Source organism: Octopus sinensis, unplaced genomic scaffold (assembly GCF_006345805.1).
Source record: "Octopus sinensis unplaced genomic scaffold, ASM634580v1 Contig18750, whole genome shotgun sequence".
NCBI classification, from domain to species: domain Eukaryota; kingdom Metazoa; phylum Mollusca; class Cephalopoda; order Octopoda; family Octopodidae; genus Octopus; species Octopus sinensis.
This window is the reverse complement of record NW_021835997.1, coordinates 131,012-152,684: the sequence shown is the minus strand read 5'-3', so window position 1 is coordinate 152,684 and position 21,673 is coordinate 131,012. Positions and strand designations below refer to the sequence as shown.

The 21,673-nt window shown below is 38.3% G+C and overlaps 1 protein-coding gene across 1 annotated transcript; it reads right to left on the bottom strand.

The window, feature by feature from the left end:
* Positions 1 to 5,009: 5,009 nt before the first annotated feature.
* Positions 5,010 to 21,646, bottom strand: LOC118761948 (chromodomain-helicase-DNA-binding protein 4-like). The gene is made up of 2 exons (XM_036500143.1): positions 21,293 to 21,646; positions 5,010 to 5,377 (listed from the first exon to the last, which is right to left on the bottom strand). The coding sequence occupies exons 1-2, from the start codon at positions 21,484 to 21,486 to the stop codon at positions 5,131 to 5,133; spliced, it is 441 nt and encodes a 146-aa protein (XP_036356036.1). The 5' UTR covers positions 21,487 to 21,646; the 3' UTR covers positions 5,010 to 5,130.
* Between the last annotated feature and the right edge of the window lie 27 nt (positions 21,647 to 21,673).

Genomic DNA, 21,673 nt, shown 5'->3' with positions numbered 1-21,673 from the left:
TCAATTTCTCACTGACATTGGTAGGAGAAGCTTCTCGAAAATATAAATAAAATTCATATTTATTAAAATTAAAATCATTATACAAATGGTTAACCTATTTTTAAAGGTAAGCCTAATAAAATTTAACACGTTGATACATGTAGTTGACTTAGTTTGTTGGTATTTTATGTGTACTTTTTTACATTCTTATTTAATTTGATTTGTAAGGAATAAATCTTTATGAACTTTCATTTCCTGATTACAGAATTTGAAATTTTATCATTTTCATCATTTTTTTGATTTTATTCCTTAAAAGTCAATCTCTTATTATTTTGACATTTTATAATGATTTTTTTATATCTTTTTGAATTTTTTTACTCCATCTTTATTCTGATTTATCTATTAACAAGACATCTATTAAAAATAACGAGGAATCAAAAAAGAATCAAATAAAACTAAAATCAATCAATAGCAGACATCCAGAAAAATTAAGTCTTTGATTTGTCTTTTTTTGGCGTCTCTACTTTCTGGCTATATCGTGATCCACGAAAATCACTAAAATGCTTGTTGTCGAGGAAGCACACAACCTTGATTGATTTGTCTCTCATATTTTTTAATGTACTCCAGATGTCAATAACACTGGGTGTATTTTATATTGATAATACATTAATTCGTGTATTAGCTTCACATCTCCCGAAAATCCTGCAGAATTGTTTGAAAAAACTGCCAATAATTATACAAAAATATTGTGCGAATATCCACTGAAATTCCGAGTCGCCTGGGTCTCCCCGTTTATGGGAGATCATGCGGCCAAGCTTTTTTAAAAAGGAGAGAGACTTTTCGCCGATGACGCCGAAAGTCTCGACGGCGATAGGAGTGAACAGATATCGTTAAGAGAGCTTCTTGTACTTTCCGATCTTCATCTTCTCGGTTTTGCGATAGACTGAGCCAGCCTCGACAGCTGAAGAATGAAGATTAAGCTCCGAGAAAGTGTCTGAACACGTCGCATCCCATATCAGAGACTTGCCGAACTCAAACGGGAAAGTCGATAGACCGTCGGGTCTTTTTCCGTCTCTAACAATTTATTACAGCTTTCGTTCGGAGTATTCGGATTTTGGGTTGTTCTGCTATCTGCAGCAAGAACAACCTCTCCAAAATATGATAGGGCCACCACAGTTGTCCTACTTATCTCAAACGGGAAAGTCGATAGACCGTCGGGTCTTTTTCCGTCTCTAACAATTTATTACAGCTTTCGTTCGGAGTATTCGGATTTTGGGTTGTTCTGCTATCTGCAGCAAGAACAACCCCTCCAAAATATGATAGGGCCACCACAGTTGTCCTACTTATCTCAAACGGGAAAGTCGATAGACCGTCGGGTCTTTTTCCGTCTCTAACAATTTATTACAGCTTTCGTTCGGAGTATTCGGATTTTGGGTTGTTCTGCTATCTGCAGCAAGAACAACCCCTCCAAAATATGATAGGGCCACCACAGTTGTCCTACTTATCTCAAACGGGAAAGTCGATAGACCGTCGGGTCTTTTTCCGTCTCTAACAATTTATTACAGCTTTCGTTCGGAGTATTCGGATTTTGGGTTGTTCTGCTATCTGCAGCAAGAACAACCTCTCCAAAATATGATAGGGCCACCACAGTTGTCCTACTTATCTCAAACGGGAAAGTCGATAGACCGTCGGGTCTTTTTCCGTCTCTAACAATTTATTACAGCTTTCGTTCGGAGTATTCGGATTTTGGGTTGTTCTGCTATCTGCAGCAAGAACAACCCCTCCAAAATATGATAGGGCCACCACAGTTGTCCTACTTATCTCAAACGGGAAAGTCGATAGACCGTCGGGTCTTTTTCCGTCTCTAACAATTTATTACAGCTTTCGTTCGGAGTATTCGGATTTTGGGTTGTTCTGCTATCTGCAGCAAGAACAACCTTTCCAAAATATGATAGGGCCACCACAGTTGTCCTACTTATCTCATTCTAAGACGAAATTAGAAAATTCAAAGCTACTATTCGAAACATTTTTATCAATTTAACACGTTGGTATATTCATAAATATCACTTTAATCGCGACGTAGAATTATAACTACAACATCAAAGACGGTAGAGTATGAAATTGTAGTATGGTTTTAAGAAATAAGATCAAAGAAAAATTTATTCTCGCAAATGGAGTTAGGTGGATTTTTTAAATTTAATTCGTCAAAAAGACTGGAATTTATGCTAAACATCTGTTTTTAGATCACTATAGTTCTAAATACATTAATTCAGTTTCGTACTATTGGATTAAAACAACTTTTTAATCAGATTTTATAAATTTTTCAGTTCCATCATTATGTTATAAAGCATAAAACCATGTTCTTCATCTTTATTGGTTTAGCCCCCTTACTTATTTAGTTTAATTATTTTTAAATTTTGTGCATATAAAATTTTTATTGATTATTCAGTTACTCGTTAAATTCAGTTAATCGCCATCTTTTGCCTTGGTCAAAAATTTGGCAAGTAAACGGAGTTTGACTTTATTTATATTCTAAAATTTTAAACTCTTCGCAAATGTATGAAAAATAGATTATTCCTTACTCAAAATAATGCCACAAAAATAAAACTTTAATGAAATTAAATTAAAAATGACAAACATAAAGTGATTAGTTTGTCTATCTAGGCAAAAGCTTAGAAATTTTTATTATCAAATAAGCCATTAACCTTATCAGGAGAGCTTTTAGAAGTCCTCGGAATCTCCTTCATAGTTGAACCTACTGGGATCGATTGGGGAGATGGGAAAAAACAGGACTGTATTACTGTGTTTTCTTTACTGTAAACCGCCCCTGGATCAATCTCCACAATTTCTTAATGCAAAAAGGTGCGGAAGTACTCTTCACTTGTGGAGATCCCGTGAGGCCAATACGATGTCATCCGCATAATATAGGATGAAATCATTATTGTCGGTAGGGGGCGGAAGATCTTCCAGGAAGAAGTTGAAAAGGGCCGAGGATAAAGAGGATCCCTGAGGTACTCTGTTGGGCAGGAGATGATACGTAGATTTTATCCCTCCAAGTCACACCCTTTCATTTTTTTACTAAGATGCCGACAGAATAAAGAAAACTTTTTAAGTGTTTCGGTTTGCTTTCAAATCCAGTAAGAATGAAATCCGTGAATGTTCTTAAGCATGTAGACGCTGACTTCTCTTTAAACCTATATTGAAAAGACCTTTACGGTAAAAATTTTTTATTCTTGTCGTTTCTTTATAAATGGCTGTGTCCATAATGACGGTATCACATTTGGATTTATCAAAGTATCCTACACCTCTCACCGAAAAAAGAAAAGGTGCTGACCGTTTCTTATGTTTTAGGGTGCTGTGTCAGATTTCCTCTCCTCCTTATGTGATATTTTCGCATAGAACTTTATCAGATTATTCAACCCTTTTGAATATATTCTGCAGATGCAGTTTAATTGCTCTTTGCCGCGTGCCGAATGATTTTCCACATTTCTCTTATTGATCGATTTCAGTTTACAGTTTTAAGAACCCGATTCAATTTCAAACACTTTAATCCGGCTCCGTCAAAAACGGCCTGCCGCCCGGTGGGATCTTGTGTGGGCTCGTGGAAAGATCACCCAGCGAAGATGAGGTCCCTCGTCGACTGCATCGGGATCACGTTACTTTTGTTTGACTCTTATCGTGGTCTTGGCGTTTAAATAAATAAAAATGTTCTGATATAGATCATCATGTCTGAAGTCATTCGTACGATCACGTAGACCTTAAAAGCTTCAGCAACAATAAAAAATATTTGTCAGCAACTGCCTTCTAAACTGTCAGTGTGTGATGACATTGTGGAGTGCTGGAGAGAGAACAGGCCTGAATAAACTGTGGGAAATCTTTGAACGTGTGCTGGACATTGATCAGGCAGAATCGAACAACCAGTTCAACCGAACTATTCGAGTGGACTGGACGAATGTACTCCTCTGCTTAATGGAAGTGAAGAATGACCATTCACAACTGTCCTTCGTCATGTGGCCATGAAAGAGTTGTCGGAGCTTCCTTCCTGCATTGGCGAGTGCAAAGTGGTGTATCTCCCCCACGTGAGTCAGTTCTCCTCACGACAGGTGGGATTCCTACTCAACCTTTCCTTCACGGACGAGAACGAGGAAATACTGTCACATTTGGATGGGTTCGAACTGAAGTTTGCGACAGAGAAGGGGGCACACTACAAGTCCCCTAAGGGTGGTTGTCATTGGAGTGCTGGACGATGTCTACGGGGATATTTACTTCACCATATGTGACAGTGAGTACGACATTCTCCTCTCTCTCAACTCAATGCTCACTCCCTCATTCGACTGGTGGCACTCCTCGCTGAACTTGACTGCCTCCTATCCTTTGCTGATGTTGCCCGCCAATTCAAATACCGCCGACCCATCTTGGCAAGTTTGGGGGAAGGGTCTCGTCTAATAATAAAAGGAAGGAGGTTGGGAGGATATGCCACACATAGACACCCACTCCTTCACTCCACCACTTGATTTCCAGATAATTAGGTTTGTTTACATAGTCACTGAATGGACTGTTGATTATCTAGAAGTGTTTGTTTATGTCCTGCCACCGCCCGTACACATAACTTGACAGTCAGCAATAGAAATACTGAGAAATGCCTGCCAAAAGTCGTGTTTTGTATTCCAAATCGAGTCTCTCTTACCCTTCGAGACAAGTTTCCCCTCCGAATTCCACATGGAGTGCAAATCAGTGAATCCTCTGTCACATAAAGTCCCAGTCGTCGACCCCCTCAGTCTGCTCATTCGGATTGTACTCGTCGATGGAGAACATGTCCGTACTCCATCACCTTGTTCCGGATAATACTCATTATGGCAATCTTCATCAACACTTGCTTGTTATTGACTCCCTCAATCGGACTGTCCGCCTCAGGGTCACCCACGTGCTTGCAAAACAGTTCCGAGTACTTCTCCAACTTCTTCAGAGATTTACAACTCAAGTCACGGTGTGTTCTGCTATATAAAGGAATACTTCCAGACTGCCAACTGTCTTGTATTCGGCAACCCGTATCTCATCACGTTGTTGTAAAACGCCTTCTGTTGACGGTAGTTCAGTCCGTAGATCTCCACTTGTCCGTGAACTTTAGCCTGTAACCGAACAAGTAGTGAGTTAATATTCGGAAGAACTAAGAATAAGAAGAATGGGAACCTTGGAAGAACTATTCTTAAGTCTGTGTGCCTCGTCCACAATAAGCACTTTCCAGGCATATGTCGACAGAATCTTCTTGTCAATACATATCAGCTCATATGAGGTCAATAACACGTGGAATTTGGTGACACGTCTTTGCCTCTGTCGGTGGTGGGGCTTCTTTCTTGACCTCACTTTGTCACTGTCCACACACTCGAATTCATATTCACTACAATCAGGAGAGGAGACTACCTGATGATTGCCCGACTCTTTTTATCCCTCATCTGATATGGATGCAATCTCGTCGAAATTTCCCTTTCTTTCTAAACATTAGGAACTCACCAATAACGTGAATATTGAATTATCTGCGAATTGTCGAACATTGACTCACTAAATAACCTCATGCGACATTACATGTGCTTGTGATATTTCTCAATGTGTTCTTCCATGTCCGTTATTTCGGAATCAGACTTTCCCACGTGCATTGATCATACTGAAGGTCTCGCCATTTGACCAAATACAACGAATTGTGACTACAGATTAGAAAATAATCAGAACTGAGATATCAAACGCTGAATTGTCAGCCACTCTGGTCGGACTCCATTCGTTGTGAGTTCTTCCCCCGAAACATTCCTTCTTTGACGAATATCCGTAATTCGCAGGGAAAACGACATGTCGGCCTCTCTTCAAATACGACCGAAGCAAGGAAGGGTGGCAGACCTCCATCTGCGTACAAATCACCCACGAACAATTCCAGTACGATCAGTCCAGCCATTTGACGAAATATGACCGTGGGGAATCCGCCTGGTCTCCCTCAGACCGCCAATTCATAATTTTCTCGACTTTCCCTGGCAGAGACTCAACCTACCACATTTCTACAACACAGCCAAACTCTGCACTTTTTGCAAACCCAATGACCCACCGCCTCGTCTATCTCTTCAGGGGGTATCCCGACACAGCCTGGGTGGAAAATATGTCCACAGGATTTGCACGTGACAAGCACGTTTTGCAGAGGAACGACACTTGCGACAGACCGGCTCGTTCAATTTCTTAACGGAGGGGTCTTTCTTGGCCTCTGTCCTTACTTGGAGACCTCTCTCGACCTATACGTGGTCGGGAAGTGGATATACACATGTCGGACAATTCCAAACCCCTTCTGGAGGATTGTTCATGTCAGGAAGAATGCAAATCAGGTGATAGAGCGAGACAGGAGTCACACAGCATAATTCCCCACCTTGCATACAAATTTCACAGATTTTCCCATTTTTCTTCCTAAATTGCGATACTTTGAGCGAAGAATTGGTTTTAGTTTCTGTGCAAAATCTTTATGAGTTAAATTAGATTCAAATGTCGAGAAATCTATATTGTGGAAGGTTAAATCGTTTTCTGAACAAAAATCGGCGGCAAATGACTAATACTCGGATATCAACTAAGTACCTCATAGGTCGACATTTGTCACCAGCTAACAACAGTCTCTTCAAATTTTATTTATGTAGTTTTAATAAAAGTCAAGTTTAATATTTTTATAAAAAACATTTTTTATTTAAATGAATATTGAATACGTTATCTAAAAATGGTCTTTCTAAATAACCTATGGAAAGACGACTATTTTCTCATCTATCCAAAATTAGTACAATTTTTATCAACTGAATGACACATTTAAGGCACAGGCACACTTTCGGACCCTGACATAAAAGCATCAAAATAATACCAACACAATGGAACGCGTAAATAAACTTAAAAATTGCTCGTTTCGACTTTTTTCGACAACTTTTCAAATTATAAAAATAATGATGTTCACGTCATCCAATCTCTGGGGACTAAAATGTCTCCTGGGGGTGATTGGAGGATTCGTCTACACACTATGTGTCCACAAATTTGTAATTTCTAATGTCAAAGGACTACAAGTATGTCCATTTAATTTAAATCCAAGTTTTTTTAATTTCATTATCACAATCGTGATTGCGTCTTTATCGATGATGGGATTTGCTTTCAGTGTCTGTGCCAAATGCATTTTTATGCTCTCACTGGTCAAGATCAGGGGCCATCAGGGACGACTTTTATTATTTAGTTTCATTACAGTACGACCCCGGTTTGGGGCAGACCCCATGGGTGGGGCACCCTCGGGTTTTGGGGCACCCCCGCTTTTAGGGGCAGTTTTTAAAAACAGTAAATTTTTCATTCTATTATTTATTTTTGATGACCCCGGTTTGGGGCACTTATTTAATTTATTTAATTACAAAATGTTAGTTTATTTATTGTCGTAAGTTATAATGTCTAGGCCCGTTCTAAGTGTCCGGAGTGATAAATCGGATTTATCACTCCAAATCATCTAAATTCTTTGTTTAAGACCTGAAATTCTTAATGATTACTTTTGTTAATTCAATAATTTTTTAAATTATTAAAATTTGAAAAAAGTAACTCAGTTAACAAAAACGCGGAAATTAAACAAAGAAATTTTCATCAATCAGGTGATTGAGCGTCATAATCATTTTAACTTGAAACTATTAAATACCCGAATGCTTTGGAATTAATTAAAATCGACATCAGGCTTTGTATTTCAACGATTGGAAAGATGAAGTTGTTGGGGTTGGTCATGTTTTAGGAACGGATGGATAGAAATGCTTTTGGGGATCTTCTCTTCAAAAAGCAATTGCTGGTTTCACCAGACACCGAAAAGTGTGTTCGCCTCCTGTGCCCCTCGTCCACGGAGAGAATAGTTTATAATGTGTGGTCTACCTTCCGTACTAATGGAAACAAAATGAGAATCAGCTTTGAAATCGGATCGATGTTTGTGTTTAGACCACATTTGTTTAGTATACCTCTTTCGGGAGATTCATCACAGGATTATTGTGATGAGATTGCGAGGTATGCAAATACTTCTAGTTTGATTTTTTGCATTCTTCCAAACGAAGCCCCCGCTCGATATAATTCTATTAAGATACAGTCTTGTATTCAAACTCCTGGTTATTTTCGTTTTTTATTTCCTACCCAAGTCTTTTTGCGGCACAATTTCTCGAAAGATGACATCACAACTTTGGTTGTTAAAGTCCTGCCGCAAATGGTCGCAAAAATGGGAGGTCAGCCATGGGGTACTAAGTTCCCTAATTCGGTATATTGGTTTTTTAATATTCTATAGTTGCGGAAGAGTAGTATGTTTATAGGCATAGATACTTATCACGATGCTAAGAGGCGAGATCAGTCTGCGACTGCATTTGTGGCTAGTTTGAATGGAATCTGTCTACAGTAGGATAAGTTATCAATTAAGATTATTTGAATTGCATATAAAAATGAGGCCAAATGTATTTGGTATGTTCATTGCATGTATTGGGAGAGGCATGTGCTAAGTGGTACTACGCCAATCATAATGTTTTTCCGACTCATCTTTTCGTTTACCGTGAAGGGGGTTTGAGATGGTCAATTACAGGCAGTGCACGACGACGAAATCCAACAAATTAGATGCGGAATAGCTGATGCACTGAACTTTCTCAAAATCACAGAGAATATCAGGTAATTTCAGTCTGTTCATAATAGAACCACCATCACTTTTATTGAATTTCTGCTCGATTTTACATGAAAACTCGTGATGGATATGATAATCCTCCCCCGGGTACTATTATTGATACGAAAGTGACCAAACCTAATTGGTTTTTTTGAATATATTTTTAGGTATGACTTTTACATTATATTGCATTCTCCGAGAGGGGGTACTGTGAATCTCGTTCAGTACAATGTGATATTCGATGATTATGGGATTAATCCTAATGATATTCAACAAATAACATTTCGCTTGTCGTGGGTCTATTATAATTTCACTGTATGCTCTATATATTTTTTTTTTCAGGGGTCTATTAACATTCCATCTGTCTGTGGTTATGCTCATAAGCTAGCCTACTTGCAGGAATGTCTTTGTCTGGCACCAAAGCCCCCACTACTCATTCCACAGTCTCAGATAAATTGTTTTAACTGTAGTTTCCTGAGTTTTTACATTTTGCTTGGTTTTCTATTTCTTTTCATTTTTTGCTTATTTTTGTGTGATTCCACTAAAAACTATAATTATATGTTTGTCTATATGCTTTTACTGGGAGGACTTGAATTTAATTCGACTTTTAAAAAAAATTTATAATTTTTAAAAATCCAGATAGGTGTTAAAACGAATTCATCTTTACGTCAAGACAGTTTCCAGAGCTGGAAATGTATATACGAAGGACTGTTGCGGGAAGGGAGAATCTAAATAAGAAGTTTAATTAGTCCAGGCTGAGTAAGAACAAAGAAAATATGGTGGAGAGCTACATCAGAAATTGCAAAATTTATTAACATGAATTATATTGATTGAATTATGTTTGAGTTCATAATTTATTCTGACTTTGTTACCATACTGCATGGATGACTGATATTTAATTGTACGAGTTGACCTCGTGTTTTCTGGCTATATCTTGAATTCCCTCAACCATTAATATTTTTGCATATTAAATAAACACAATAGTTAAAAGCACCCAGTAACTATGCGTGGACCTTAAAGCCAGTTGAAAAGTTCATTAGTCAATTCATTAAATTTTTATTTGGATTTAACAATTTAACATCTTTTTTGAAGTTTTAAACTGCTAAATATTTTATGCAAATAAAAATGACTAATGAAAAAAAACGTTTAAATTATGTAAATTGCATAGGTATTTAGTCATTTTACGCAGTTTTCCTTCGTTTGCGACAAATATAAAACAGTGTTACTGTCGCAGTTTCGTAATTGAATGTCGAAGGAAGTCAAAAATAAGGAGAAAAATAAAATTGCAGCCCAGAGATATCGAGCCAATATTCGTATGAAAATACAACATCTTGAAAATGCATCAGATTATATTTACTATATTTATAGACGCTTCACGAAAAGATTAATTCTATAAATGAGAAGCTAAAAGATTTGTATTTCAAAAAATTCCTCGAATTTCTTATAGTGAATCCAGACAATGTGGAGCTTGATTATGAATATATTCGTTCTGCGACATTTGAACAATTTGAAGTTTACGTTAAAGAATTGTTTGATAAGAATTGCACATTTACAGAAACAAATACTAACTAAATCATTTGTTTTTATGCCTTTTTATTCAAATATGCCTTTTTTATTTCTGTAATTAAAAACAGTTGTCTGCTTGAATGGTCGAATTTACTTAATTTATTCAATTAAAATTGTCATAATCATTCACAATTCGATATTATGATAATTTCGTCGAGTAAGTTACAGGCTGACCCTGACAAAATGACGTGAATTTTGCCATATGAAGAGCTAAGGATATTTTAGAGCATCTCAGATTTCGTTTTTTAATTGAGTGGTAAATCCAACCGAATGCAGATTCCGGGAGACGATAGTCCAGTGGTTTTTAGTGGGTATTTTTTTCCGCACAATATTAAACTAATTTTGTTTTTTTAATTAAAAAAGAGAAAAAGTCCAAAAAACAAGCCCGATCTGCGACCATTGCCAGAAAACGGTTAGATCTCGCGGATAGCTTGTGCGTTTCCGCGTACCGAAGGTGCCCTGGAAATCGCCCAACACTCCTCCTGCACGATAAAGGATGCAAACCGAAAGAGTCAACAGAGCAGGCACAACGACCCGCGTGCGGAATACATTGCCTTAGTTCGAGGCGCAGGGAGATTCCAATCAGATTGAAAGTTTGCTTGCATCCTATTAGATCCCAGGCTCGTTGAGACCCCGGTCAAAGATGTCAATTTCCAGCCTTCTCAACATTTTCCTACGAAATAACCAGAATAGAGACAGCATTAGCTTGATAAAGACGAGAGGTGCGGCTTCCTGGAGAAGGAGGGAACAAAGTGCACTCAAATGTAAGTGATACTTTCCATTTCTTCTAATAAACCAAATGATGGCAGACAATTCACTGCAAATATCCAGAAAAGTGTACTAGACAATCACACAGGGGACGTTGCCTGCAGAGGAAGACAATCACGCGGATTGGGTTGCGTAATATGCAGGCGAAGATGCTCACCATCTCGCCTTCCTCGGCCTGCTTCCAGTACAGTGCCACCTCAATTGCATGCTTTATCCCCACATACAGCGAATGTCCGCCCAAATTACTCGCAATCTCCCTCAACTGGTTTTCCGTGAACACCCCCAGGGTCCCGACCACGGCAACAAGAGAGTGGACATCCTCAATGAGGAGACTGTCCTTGGTGGCCAAAATGGAGAGAGTGAAGTGCCTTAATACAGCTGGTGGTCATCAACAGGAGTAATCGGTTATTCTACAACTCCCCAACCACGCTCACCTTCTCGGGGATTTCGGTGGCCTTGGACATTTGGAGAATGAGTTTGGAAAAGCGGAGACCATTGGAAATGTATTCGATGATACTCTCCACTTGGTCGATGATTATGCAGCTGAGGGCACAGGCATCCTCGAACGTCTTGTTTATGTAATTGCACTTCCTCACTATTCCCAGCCATTCGAGACGATGTGATTACACGCGTGAATTTAAAACCCGCCGAAAGTGCTATTTGGGATGCCGTTGTCCCCGTCCCCGGAATGCCAGCCAGAATAAGCCAATGAGTATATCCCCAGGCATCCTGTGCCACACACGCACTGGCAGCCATCACCCCACTCTTAATAATCTCGTCGACTTGGGGATTCCAATGAATGAGTCGATAATGACTCGGCCGACCCAAAGGCGAGTTGGAGATGGAGGAAGGCACCCCGCAGGTCATCCATGGTCACCACCATCTGGTCGAGGGCAGCCACTCCTCAAATACCATGGGGGAAGAAATGCAGACAACTCCTGTCTTGACCAGAGCAGACTGTCTGAGGGAAAGAGTGAAGAATTTCCCGTTGGCTAGTAACTTTGGACAACAACACCGCACTGTTCTATAATTGAGACTATTTTGCATACTCTGACACACCCGATATTGTCAGTGAATTGAAATAACTCATTTGGTCGTCAATGCATGGCTCTACTTTGAACTTGCCAATTAGCCCCATTGAATGTCCGCATTACTGAGAATCACAGAAAGCAGAAATTTAATAAATTTACCGTGCCTGATCAAGAACATACCTCGACAAAACTCAATTAAATATCTTGGCTTGTTCATCGATGAAAAGGGAAACTATCTCGAAAACGCAAAATTAAGTAAAAGGAAAGCAACTAATGCTCTGTTCTGCCTGAGGAAGTTAAATTTGGAGCCTGATACTTTCCTCTACGTTTCAATACGGTGATCCTACCGGGACTACTATACGGAAAAGAGGGATGGTACTTCTCTAAAAAGAAGGACACCATCTTAACTAAATTTGAAAAGTCTCGCAGGCTCGCTTTGAAGCTTGCTTACCACCAAAAAGTTGAAGATCCAATCCCCCTGTGGCTTGAAAGTAAATCCTCCATGGTCGGTGAAACTGTCGAAAAAGCTATAAGTGGTTATAAATCCAACTCAATTGTCACTGGGACGTACCTGCAGAGGTAGAAAAGAAAAAAAAAAAAAAAAAAAAAAAAAAAAATTTACTTGAGGGGGTCTCTTTTTTTTTCTGGGAAGAAGTCGATAGGGTAGTCCTATTGTTTCATTATACAAACTCCCCCCTAACCTTTAACCCTTCTCTGTTTCCAATAAAACTTCCTATTCCTATTGAATGCCCAAAGTAGGTATCTTGTGATAGACGTGTTAGACGCCCAATTTTAGACTACTCACAGAATGAAGGTCTGTGGGTGTAGTCCCTTAAAAAGTTGGTGAACGGCCTGTATTTATTTTAAGGTAATCGGTACAGCTTTCGAAAAGTAGTCTGTACAGTTGCTGTTAAAAGAGTTGGGAATTAACAGTTTTATTATATTAATCGAACGAGTCATTTGATTATTTTTGTTGCCGTAGTGAAAAAAATATGTTCTCGTAAATGAGACCGTTTTGAAATGTATTGTACAGGCAGTCAACAGCGTAAGCATTTACTGACCTTCCAGCAGAGAGAAACTGACACCAAGATACTGTTCCACGAAAAGCCGTCATTTAAAAAAACCAGTTAATATTCTATTACAGTAAAACCTCTGGTGCTCGCCACCTCTGTTACTCGCCACCTCTATTGCTCGCCACATATTTTCAAAAAAATTAAAGATTTCTAGTAAATTTTGATAAATATTCTATTGCTCGCCATTTTCTAAATCTCGCCATTAATTTTTAAAAACATTTTTTTTGGTTAAACTATTTTTAATATAAAATATTTCAACCATGCTAAATTCAACATGCGTAAGAGCAAAAGATTGTCTTTTAATGAAAAACGTCGCATTATTCCGTACATGGAGGAGAACAAAAGTCTCACGATGGACCGTATAGCTTACATTTTTTTTTCTGTTTTGAATAAAAAAATATCTCGAAGGGCTGTAAACGATTTTAGACTTTGAAAAGAGAAAATAATGTCTACTGATCCTATTTTCTCCAATAAGAAGAGATTATCTAAATTAACTTATTCTGTTATTGACACCGAACTGTTAACTTGGATGGAATACATTGAGCTTAGAAGGGGGACGATAATTCAATTTTGTTGAAAGCAAAGAACATTGCTAATATTTATAGAATTAAAGAGTTTAAAGCCAGCAATGGATGGCTAAGCAAGTTCAAGATACGGAACAACTTAAAATTGAGGACTTTACATGGAGAATCAGGATCTACTGCAGTTGATCAGAAACAAGAAATTGATGCATTTACTTCTTTGATCTCTGCAAAGATTCAACAATATAATGCTGAAAACATTTATAACGCTAATGAGACTGGGATTTTTTTACAAATCTATCCCTTCAAAATTATGATCAAATGGTAAATATTTTGAAAATATTGGGCCCGGTGGATAAAGATGATTTTATTAATCATGAATTTACTGAAATAGATGAAATTAAAGATTACCTTAATATTGTTGGAGATTCTTTCCCACAAAAATATGATGATGAAGATACTCATAATGATGAATCTCATGTTAATTCGGAAGAGGCTTTGAAAATGTTGAAAAGAATAGTCATTCTTTTATCAAAATAAAAATTTTGATATAAATTCGTTAAAATTAATCAAAACCGTTATTAGAAATATGGCAGAATTCAAAAAAACTATTAAAGATTTTTTTAGTTAATTTTTTCCTTTTAATTTCTTTCGATTCTCTTTGTTTCTTGCTCAAATATGACTTGGAAGGCTCACTTATGAAAGGAAAGTATCGAAAACCGAGATGTTTTCAAAATTTCAAAGTCGAAAAATTTATTGATTATTTCCATTGCTCGCCAAATTCTATTGCTCGCCATTTTTTCTTCGGTCCCGAAAATGGCGAGCACCAGAGGTTTTACTGTATTTTGTTATTAAATTGAGATATCATCTTATTAAGTTTAACTGAATTGTTGCCTAAAAATGCAAACAAAATTTGAATTTATGCGGGAAATATGAGTAATGTTTTAGTGGTGGTAAATGATGACGGAAAGCAACTTATCTTGCCTCGAAGTAAACTCCAATTTCTGATGAGACAGCCTTCCAGTGACTGCCAACTTCTCTCTCAACGATATGATATTGTCTTTGCCTCCCATCAACCAGCCTTCTCCCAAATAAGAGCACAATTGAGATGTATTTCATCACCAATTGTATTATCATTCCATTTATTCTAGAATGTTCTCGAACGAATGAAATCAGGTCATTGTTCCCGCGCAGATTGGACAAACATATACAGGGTTAGCCACTCCCGAATGACTTCAGATATGATGATCTATATCAGAACATAGAATGATCTATCCTCCATAGAAAAGGAGCCATTCAAATTGCTGCCCGCTTTTTGAAATCTGTTCACATCTTTAAAAACAGCATATTTTTACAATAAATAAATCGCAAACTTTAAAGAATAGTAAAATGACCGATTAGTGAATGATTAACGTGTTGAATAAGTTAATTGGCTTGATTGGGTGTCCTAATGACAACCTAGGAATGACACGGACTGATAACCGTCTTTACTTCAGTGTAGTTTGGAAGACCATAAGAACCCAACTCCCTTTCGACTATTTGAATCCTCCAAAGGGGGCTGCCGCGTCGAGTGCATCATAACAATTAAAACTAAGTTGATTACTGTTTGATGCCAACAAAAATGTGCCAGTTCGCACGGTCTGAGACAAAAAAATGGGCTTAAAGTGTGTTGAAGGAACGAAGAATATCGGAAAAGTGGTGTGAATCGTAATTGATGTTTATGATTTAAGATTTATAAGAATTGATTTCGAGATAATGGCGTCCAATGAAGGGATTAAGATTTTCAAGTTCTTAAGGACGGATTCAGATATACCGCCTATGGTGGAGTCATCTAGTACTAAACGTTGAATTCGGATGATACATTCCTGGCAACATTATCAACGGCAAAAGCAACAAGAAGAGGCCCCAGTGAGTCACCTTACTGGATGAATATTTACTGGACAGATGAGTGGAGTATTCAATTGTGCATGCTGCCAGATTCTTGAATCATCAGAATTTGGCAAATATTCCTGGGAAGGTGATAAACTTACATTTGCCCGAAACCATTTATTCCGATAATTATATATAAAACCTTCACATTGATGTAGTCATAGCACGTAGTGGTTTAAGCTTCTGTAATATGATTTTTTGAATTAAACGGCTTTGTTGTTCATCTTAAAAGCAGGATATTTATTTACTATTTAATTGTCATCATTTTTCTAGTTTAATGTGAAGAGTTGAGCAAACATCAAATGGAATGTATACATGAAAAGATTAATCTGAGTCTTTAATGACTCTTATTAGCTGCTAAATTTTTATCACACATAATTAGTGTAGTGGGAACTTACCCATTAAGATAATTCGATGAAAACTCAAGGATGCCTTTTAATACAAAAATTCGAAAGTTTCTTTCCTATGTGGATCAAATTTCTTTGAAAATGCTAAATATAGAATACAATTGACAAGGTAGACCAGACTTTTCCAAAATCTGTATTCAGAGGTGAAGACCGTGGCAGATGCCTTCATTGTGGCAGGCTCGTTAGAAAAGCTTCCCCAAGGCATTGCTTGATTTGTTACCTATAATACACACAATTACACCAAATGAAATATTCAATCCACTACGGCAAACAAGATTGACAGTCCGAAACATTAAATATTTTTCGTGCTTAAAAAGTGTAATTTCCCCCACATCGAATGCTGATATTAAGACAATGCTGATTTGACAATTTGAGACACTTTTTGAAATTTTCAGTGAACTTGAAAAAGAAATGAGTGTTTTTTGATCACCATTCACCGCAAATATGTTTCATCTTGCCGCTAACTTTCAACTGTAACGAAAGAAAGGAAAAATATTTATTTAAAAAGAAGCACAAAATTCGTTTGACACCCTTTCATCAAAGGTTTCGGTTTCTAGAGTTTTTTGTTTTCAAGACTCAATTTTCAACTCAATTTTGAATAATCTCTTAATTCTGTCAACTCTCTCAATTCTAACCCTTAAAGACACAGCCCTTTTTCGTTATAGACAAGACTAAATAGTTAAAAAATACTTTCTTACTATTTGAATTCCTTCCAGTACTTGTGCTCTTCCAAGAGGCGAACTCCAGACAATTGTGTGCCAGAGATAGCGCATTCCTGAAAGTAAAGTATTGTTGTTCCACACTTAAACTAATAACAAGCTGAAAACAAACCTCCATAACCACCAGTTAAAAAAATATTTCTTCTCTCTTTTTAAAACATTGATTTTTAGTTTTTCTCAATCCAATAAATGATTCAACGCAGAAACAACGAAAGACCCAAATGAATTTACCAAGGGGACATCAAATCAATTTCCAATGCCAAATCAGGTGTCTCGTCGCACATTTCAGTAAACAATAACTTGATCGACATGAAGAATATTCACATTCCTTCTGTCCTCACTAAAAAAATGTCAAACTTCTTGATTTTTTTACTCCATCTTTATTCTGATTTATCTATTAACAAGAAATCTATTAAAAATAACGAGGAATCAAAAAAGAATCAAATAAAACTAAAATCAATCAATAGCAGACATCCAGAAAAATTAAGTCTTTGATTTGTCTTTTTTTGGCGTCTCTACTTTCTGGCTATATCGTGATCCACGAAAATCACTAAAAATGCTTGTTGTCGAGGAAGCACACAACCTTGATTGATTTGTCTCTCATATTTTTAATGTACTCCAGATGTCAATAACACTGGGTGTATTTTATATTGATAATACATTAATTCGTGTATTAGCTTCACATCTCCCGAAAATCCTGCAGAATTGTTTGAAAAAACTGCCAATAATTATACAAAAATATTGTGCGAATATCCACTGAAATTCCGAGTCGCCTGGGTCTCCCCGTTTATGGGAGATCATGCGGCCAAGCTTTTTTAAAAAGGAGAGAGACTTTTCGCCGATGACGCCGAAAGTCTCGACGGCGATAGGAGTGAACAGATATCGTTCAGAGAGCTTCTTGTACTTTCCGATCTTCATCTTCTCGGTTTTGCGAGAGACTGAGCCAGCCTCGACAGCTGAAGAATGAAGATTAAGCTCCGAGAAAGTGTCTGAACACGTCGCATCCCATATCAGAGACTTGCCGAACTCAAACGGGAAAGTCGATAGACCGTCGGGTCTTTTTCCGTCTTCCCTCGCAAGCCCAACGGGTTCAAGGATTGATGGAATTCCAGCGGCCGTGAGCCCCCTCTGAATAACGTCGTTAAGTGCTGCATGGCGTGGTGCACGCCCAACAATTTATTATAGCTTTCGTTGGGAGTATTCGCATCTTGGGTTACTCTGCTATCTGCGGCAAGAACAACCCCTCCAAGATATGGCATGGTCATCACAGTTGTCATACTTATATGATTCTAAGACGAAATTAGAAAATTCAAAGCTACTATTCGAAACATTTTTATCAATTTAACACGTTGGTATATTCATAAATATCACTTTAATCGCGACGTAGAATTATAACTACAACATCAAAGACGGTAGAGTATGAAATTGTAGTATGGTTTTAAGAAATAAGATCAAAGAAAAATTTATTCTCGCAAATGGAGTTAGGTGGATTTTTTAAATTTAATTCGTCAAAAAGACTGGAATTTATGCTAAACATCTGTTTTTAGATCACTATAGTTCTAAATACAATAATTCAGTTTTGTACTATTGGATTAAAACAACTTTTTAATCAGATTTTATAAATTTTTCAGTTCCATCATTATGTTATAAAGCATAAAACCATGTTCTTCATCTTTATTGGTTTAGCCCCCTTACTTATTTAGTTTAATTATTTTTAAATTTTGTGCATAAAATTTTTATTGATTATTCAGTTACTCGTTAAATTCAGTTAATCGCCATCTTTTGCCTTGGTCAAAAATAGTTTGTCTATCAGGAGAGCTTTTAGAAGTCCTCGGAATCTCCTTCATAGTTGAACCTACTGGGATCGATTGGGGAGATGGGAAAAAACAGGACTGTATTACTGTGTTTTCTTTACTGTAAACCGCCCCTGGATCAATCGCCACAATTTCTTAATGCAAAAAGGTGCGGAAGTACTCTTCACTTGTGGAGATCCCGTGAGGCCAATACGATGTCATCCGCATAAGATAGGATGAAATCATTATTGTCGGTAGGGGGCGGAAGATCTTCCAGGAAGAAGTTGAAAAGGGCCAAGGATAAAGAGGATCCCTGAGGTACTCTGTTGGGCAGGAGATGATACGTAGACTTTATCCCTCCAAGTCACACCCTTTCATTTTTCCACTTAAGATGTGAGATCCATAATTTGAGTCTCTCTGGAAATATCTTCTTTGATAGAATTCTCCTTGAGACAAAGTTAAAGGCTTTGTTTACGCCGACAGAATAAAGAAAACTTTTTAAGTGTTTCGGTTTGCTTGCAAATTCAGTAAGAATGAAATCCGTGAATGTTTTTAAGCATGTAGACGCGGACTTCTCTTTAAACCTATATTGAAAAGACCTTTACGGTAAAAATTCTTTTATTCTTCCAAAAACCATAAACCGGTATGAAAAATGCAGAGTCGTTTCTTTATAAATGGCTGTGTCCATAATGACGGTATCACATTTGGGTTTATCAAAGTATCCTACACCTCTCATCGAAAAAAAGGTGCTGACCGTTTCTTGTGTTTTAGGGTGCTGTGTCAGATTTCCTCTCCTCCTTATGTGATATTTTCGCATAGAACTTTATCAGATTATTCAATTATTTTGAATATATTCTGCAGATGCAGTTTAATTGCTCTTTGCCGCGTGCCGAATGATTTTCCACATTTCTCTTATTGATCGATTTCAGTTTACAGTTTTAAGAACCCGATTCAATTTCAAACACTTTAATCCGGCTCCGTCAAAAACGGCCTGCCGCCCGGTGGGATCTTGTGTGGGCTCGTGGAAAGATCACCCAGCGAAGATGAGGTCCCTCGTCGACTGCATCGGGATCACGTGACTTTTGTTTGACTCTTATCGTGGTCTTGGCGTTTAAATAAAAATGTTCTGATATAGATCATCATGTCTGAAGTCATTCGTAGGATCACGTAGACCTTAAAAGCTTCAGCAACAATAAAAAATATTTGTCAGCAACTGCCTTCTAAACTGTCAGTGTGTGATGACATTGTGGAGTGCTGAAGAGAGAACAGGCCTGAATAAACTGTGGGAAATCTTTGAACGTGTGCTGGACATTGATCAGGCAGAATCGAATAACCAGTTCCTCATCCGTCCGAACTATTCGAGTGCACTGGACGAATGTACTCCTCTGCTTAATGGCAGTGAAGAATGACCATTCACAACTGTCTTTCGTCATGTGGCCATGAAAGAGTTGTCGGAGCTTCCTTCCTGCATTGGCGAGTGGAAAGTGGTGTATCTCCCCCACGTGAGTCAGTCCTCCTCACGGCAGGTGGGATTCCTACTCAACCTCCCCTTCACGGACGAGAACGAGGAAATACATTTGGATGGGTTCGAACTGAAATTTGCGACAGAGAAGGGGGCACACTACAAGTCCCCTAAGGGTGGTTGTCATTGGAGTGCTGGACGATATGTGACAGTGAGTACGACATTCTCCTCTCTCTCAACTCAATGCTCTCTCCCTCATTCGACTGGTGGCACTCCTCGCTGAACTTGACTGCCTCCTATCCTTTGCTGATGTTGCCCGCCAATTCAAATACTGCCGACCCATCTTGGCAAGTTTGGGGGACGGGTCTCGTCTAATAATAAAAGGAGGGAGGTTGGGAGGATATGCCACACATAGACACCCACTCCTTCACTCCACCAACCAGGACGTTCTTGATTTCGAGATAATTAGGTTTGTTTACATAGTCACTGAATGGACTGTTGATTATCTGGAAGTGTTTGTCGTTGTTTATGTCCGCCCGTACACATAACTTGACAGTCAGCAATAGAAATACTAAGAAATGCCTGCCAAAAGTCGTGTTTTCTATTCCAAATCGAGTCTCTCTTACCCTTCGAGACAAGTTTCTCCTCCGAATTCCACATGGAGTGCAAATCAGTGAATCCTCTGTCACATATATTAAAGTCTCAGTCGTCGACCCCCTCAGTCTGCTCATTCGGATTGTACTCGTCAATGGAGAACCCGTTGACATGTCCGTACTCCATCACCTTGTTCCGGATAATACTCATTATGGCAATCTTCATCAACACTTGCTTGTTATTGACTCCCTCAATCGGACTGTCCGCCTCAGTGTCACCCACGTGCTTGCAAAACAGTTCCGAGTACTTCTCCAACTTCTTCAGAGATTTACAACTCAAGTCACGGTGTGTTCTGCTATATAAAGGAATACTTCCAGACTGCCAACTGTCTTGTATTCGGCAACCCGTATCTCATCACGTTGTTGTAAAACGCCTTCCGTTGACGGTAGTTCAGTCCGTAGATCTCCACTTGTCCGTGAACTTTAGCCTGTAACCGAACAAGTAGTGAGTTAATATTCGGAAGAACTAAGAATAAGAAGAATGGGAACCTTGGAAGAACTATTCTTAAGTCTGTGTGCCTCGTCCACAATAAGCACTTTCCAGGCATATGTCGACAGAATCTTCTTGTCAATACATATCAGCTCATATGAGGTCAATAACACGTGGAATTTGGTGACACGTCTTTGCCTCTGTCGGTGGTGGGGCTTCTTTCTTGACCTCACTTTGTCACTGTCCACACACTCGAATTCATATTCACTACAATCGGGAGAGGAGACTACCTGATGATTGCCCGACTCTTTTTATCCCCGATGTAGGTGACCACGTATAGTTGTGGTGCCCATATCTCAAACTCCCTTTCCCAGTTGATGAGTGTACTCAAAGGTACTGTCAGCAGGAATGGACCAGTCACTTTCTCTTCGGTGAACAGTTTGGAGAGAAACATTATGCTCTGAATGGTCTTGCCCAACCCCATTTCGTCAGCCAAAATTGTATTTATGTTATTCTTCCACGAATGGGTCAGCCAGTTGACTCCCTCAGTCTGATATGGATGCAATCTCGTCGAATTCTCTTTCTAAACATTAGACTCAACAATAACGTGAATATTGCTATTATCCTGCGAATTGTCGAACATTGACTCACTAAAATAACCTCAATGGACA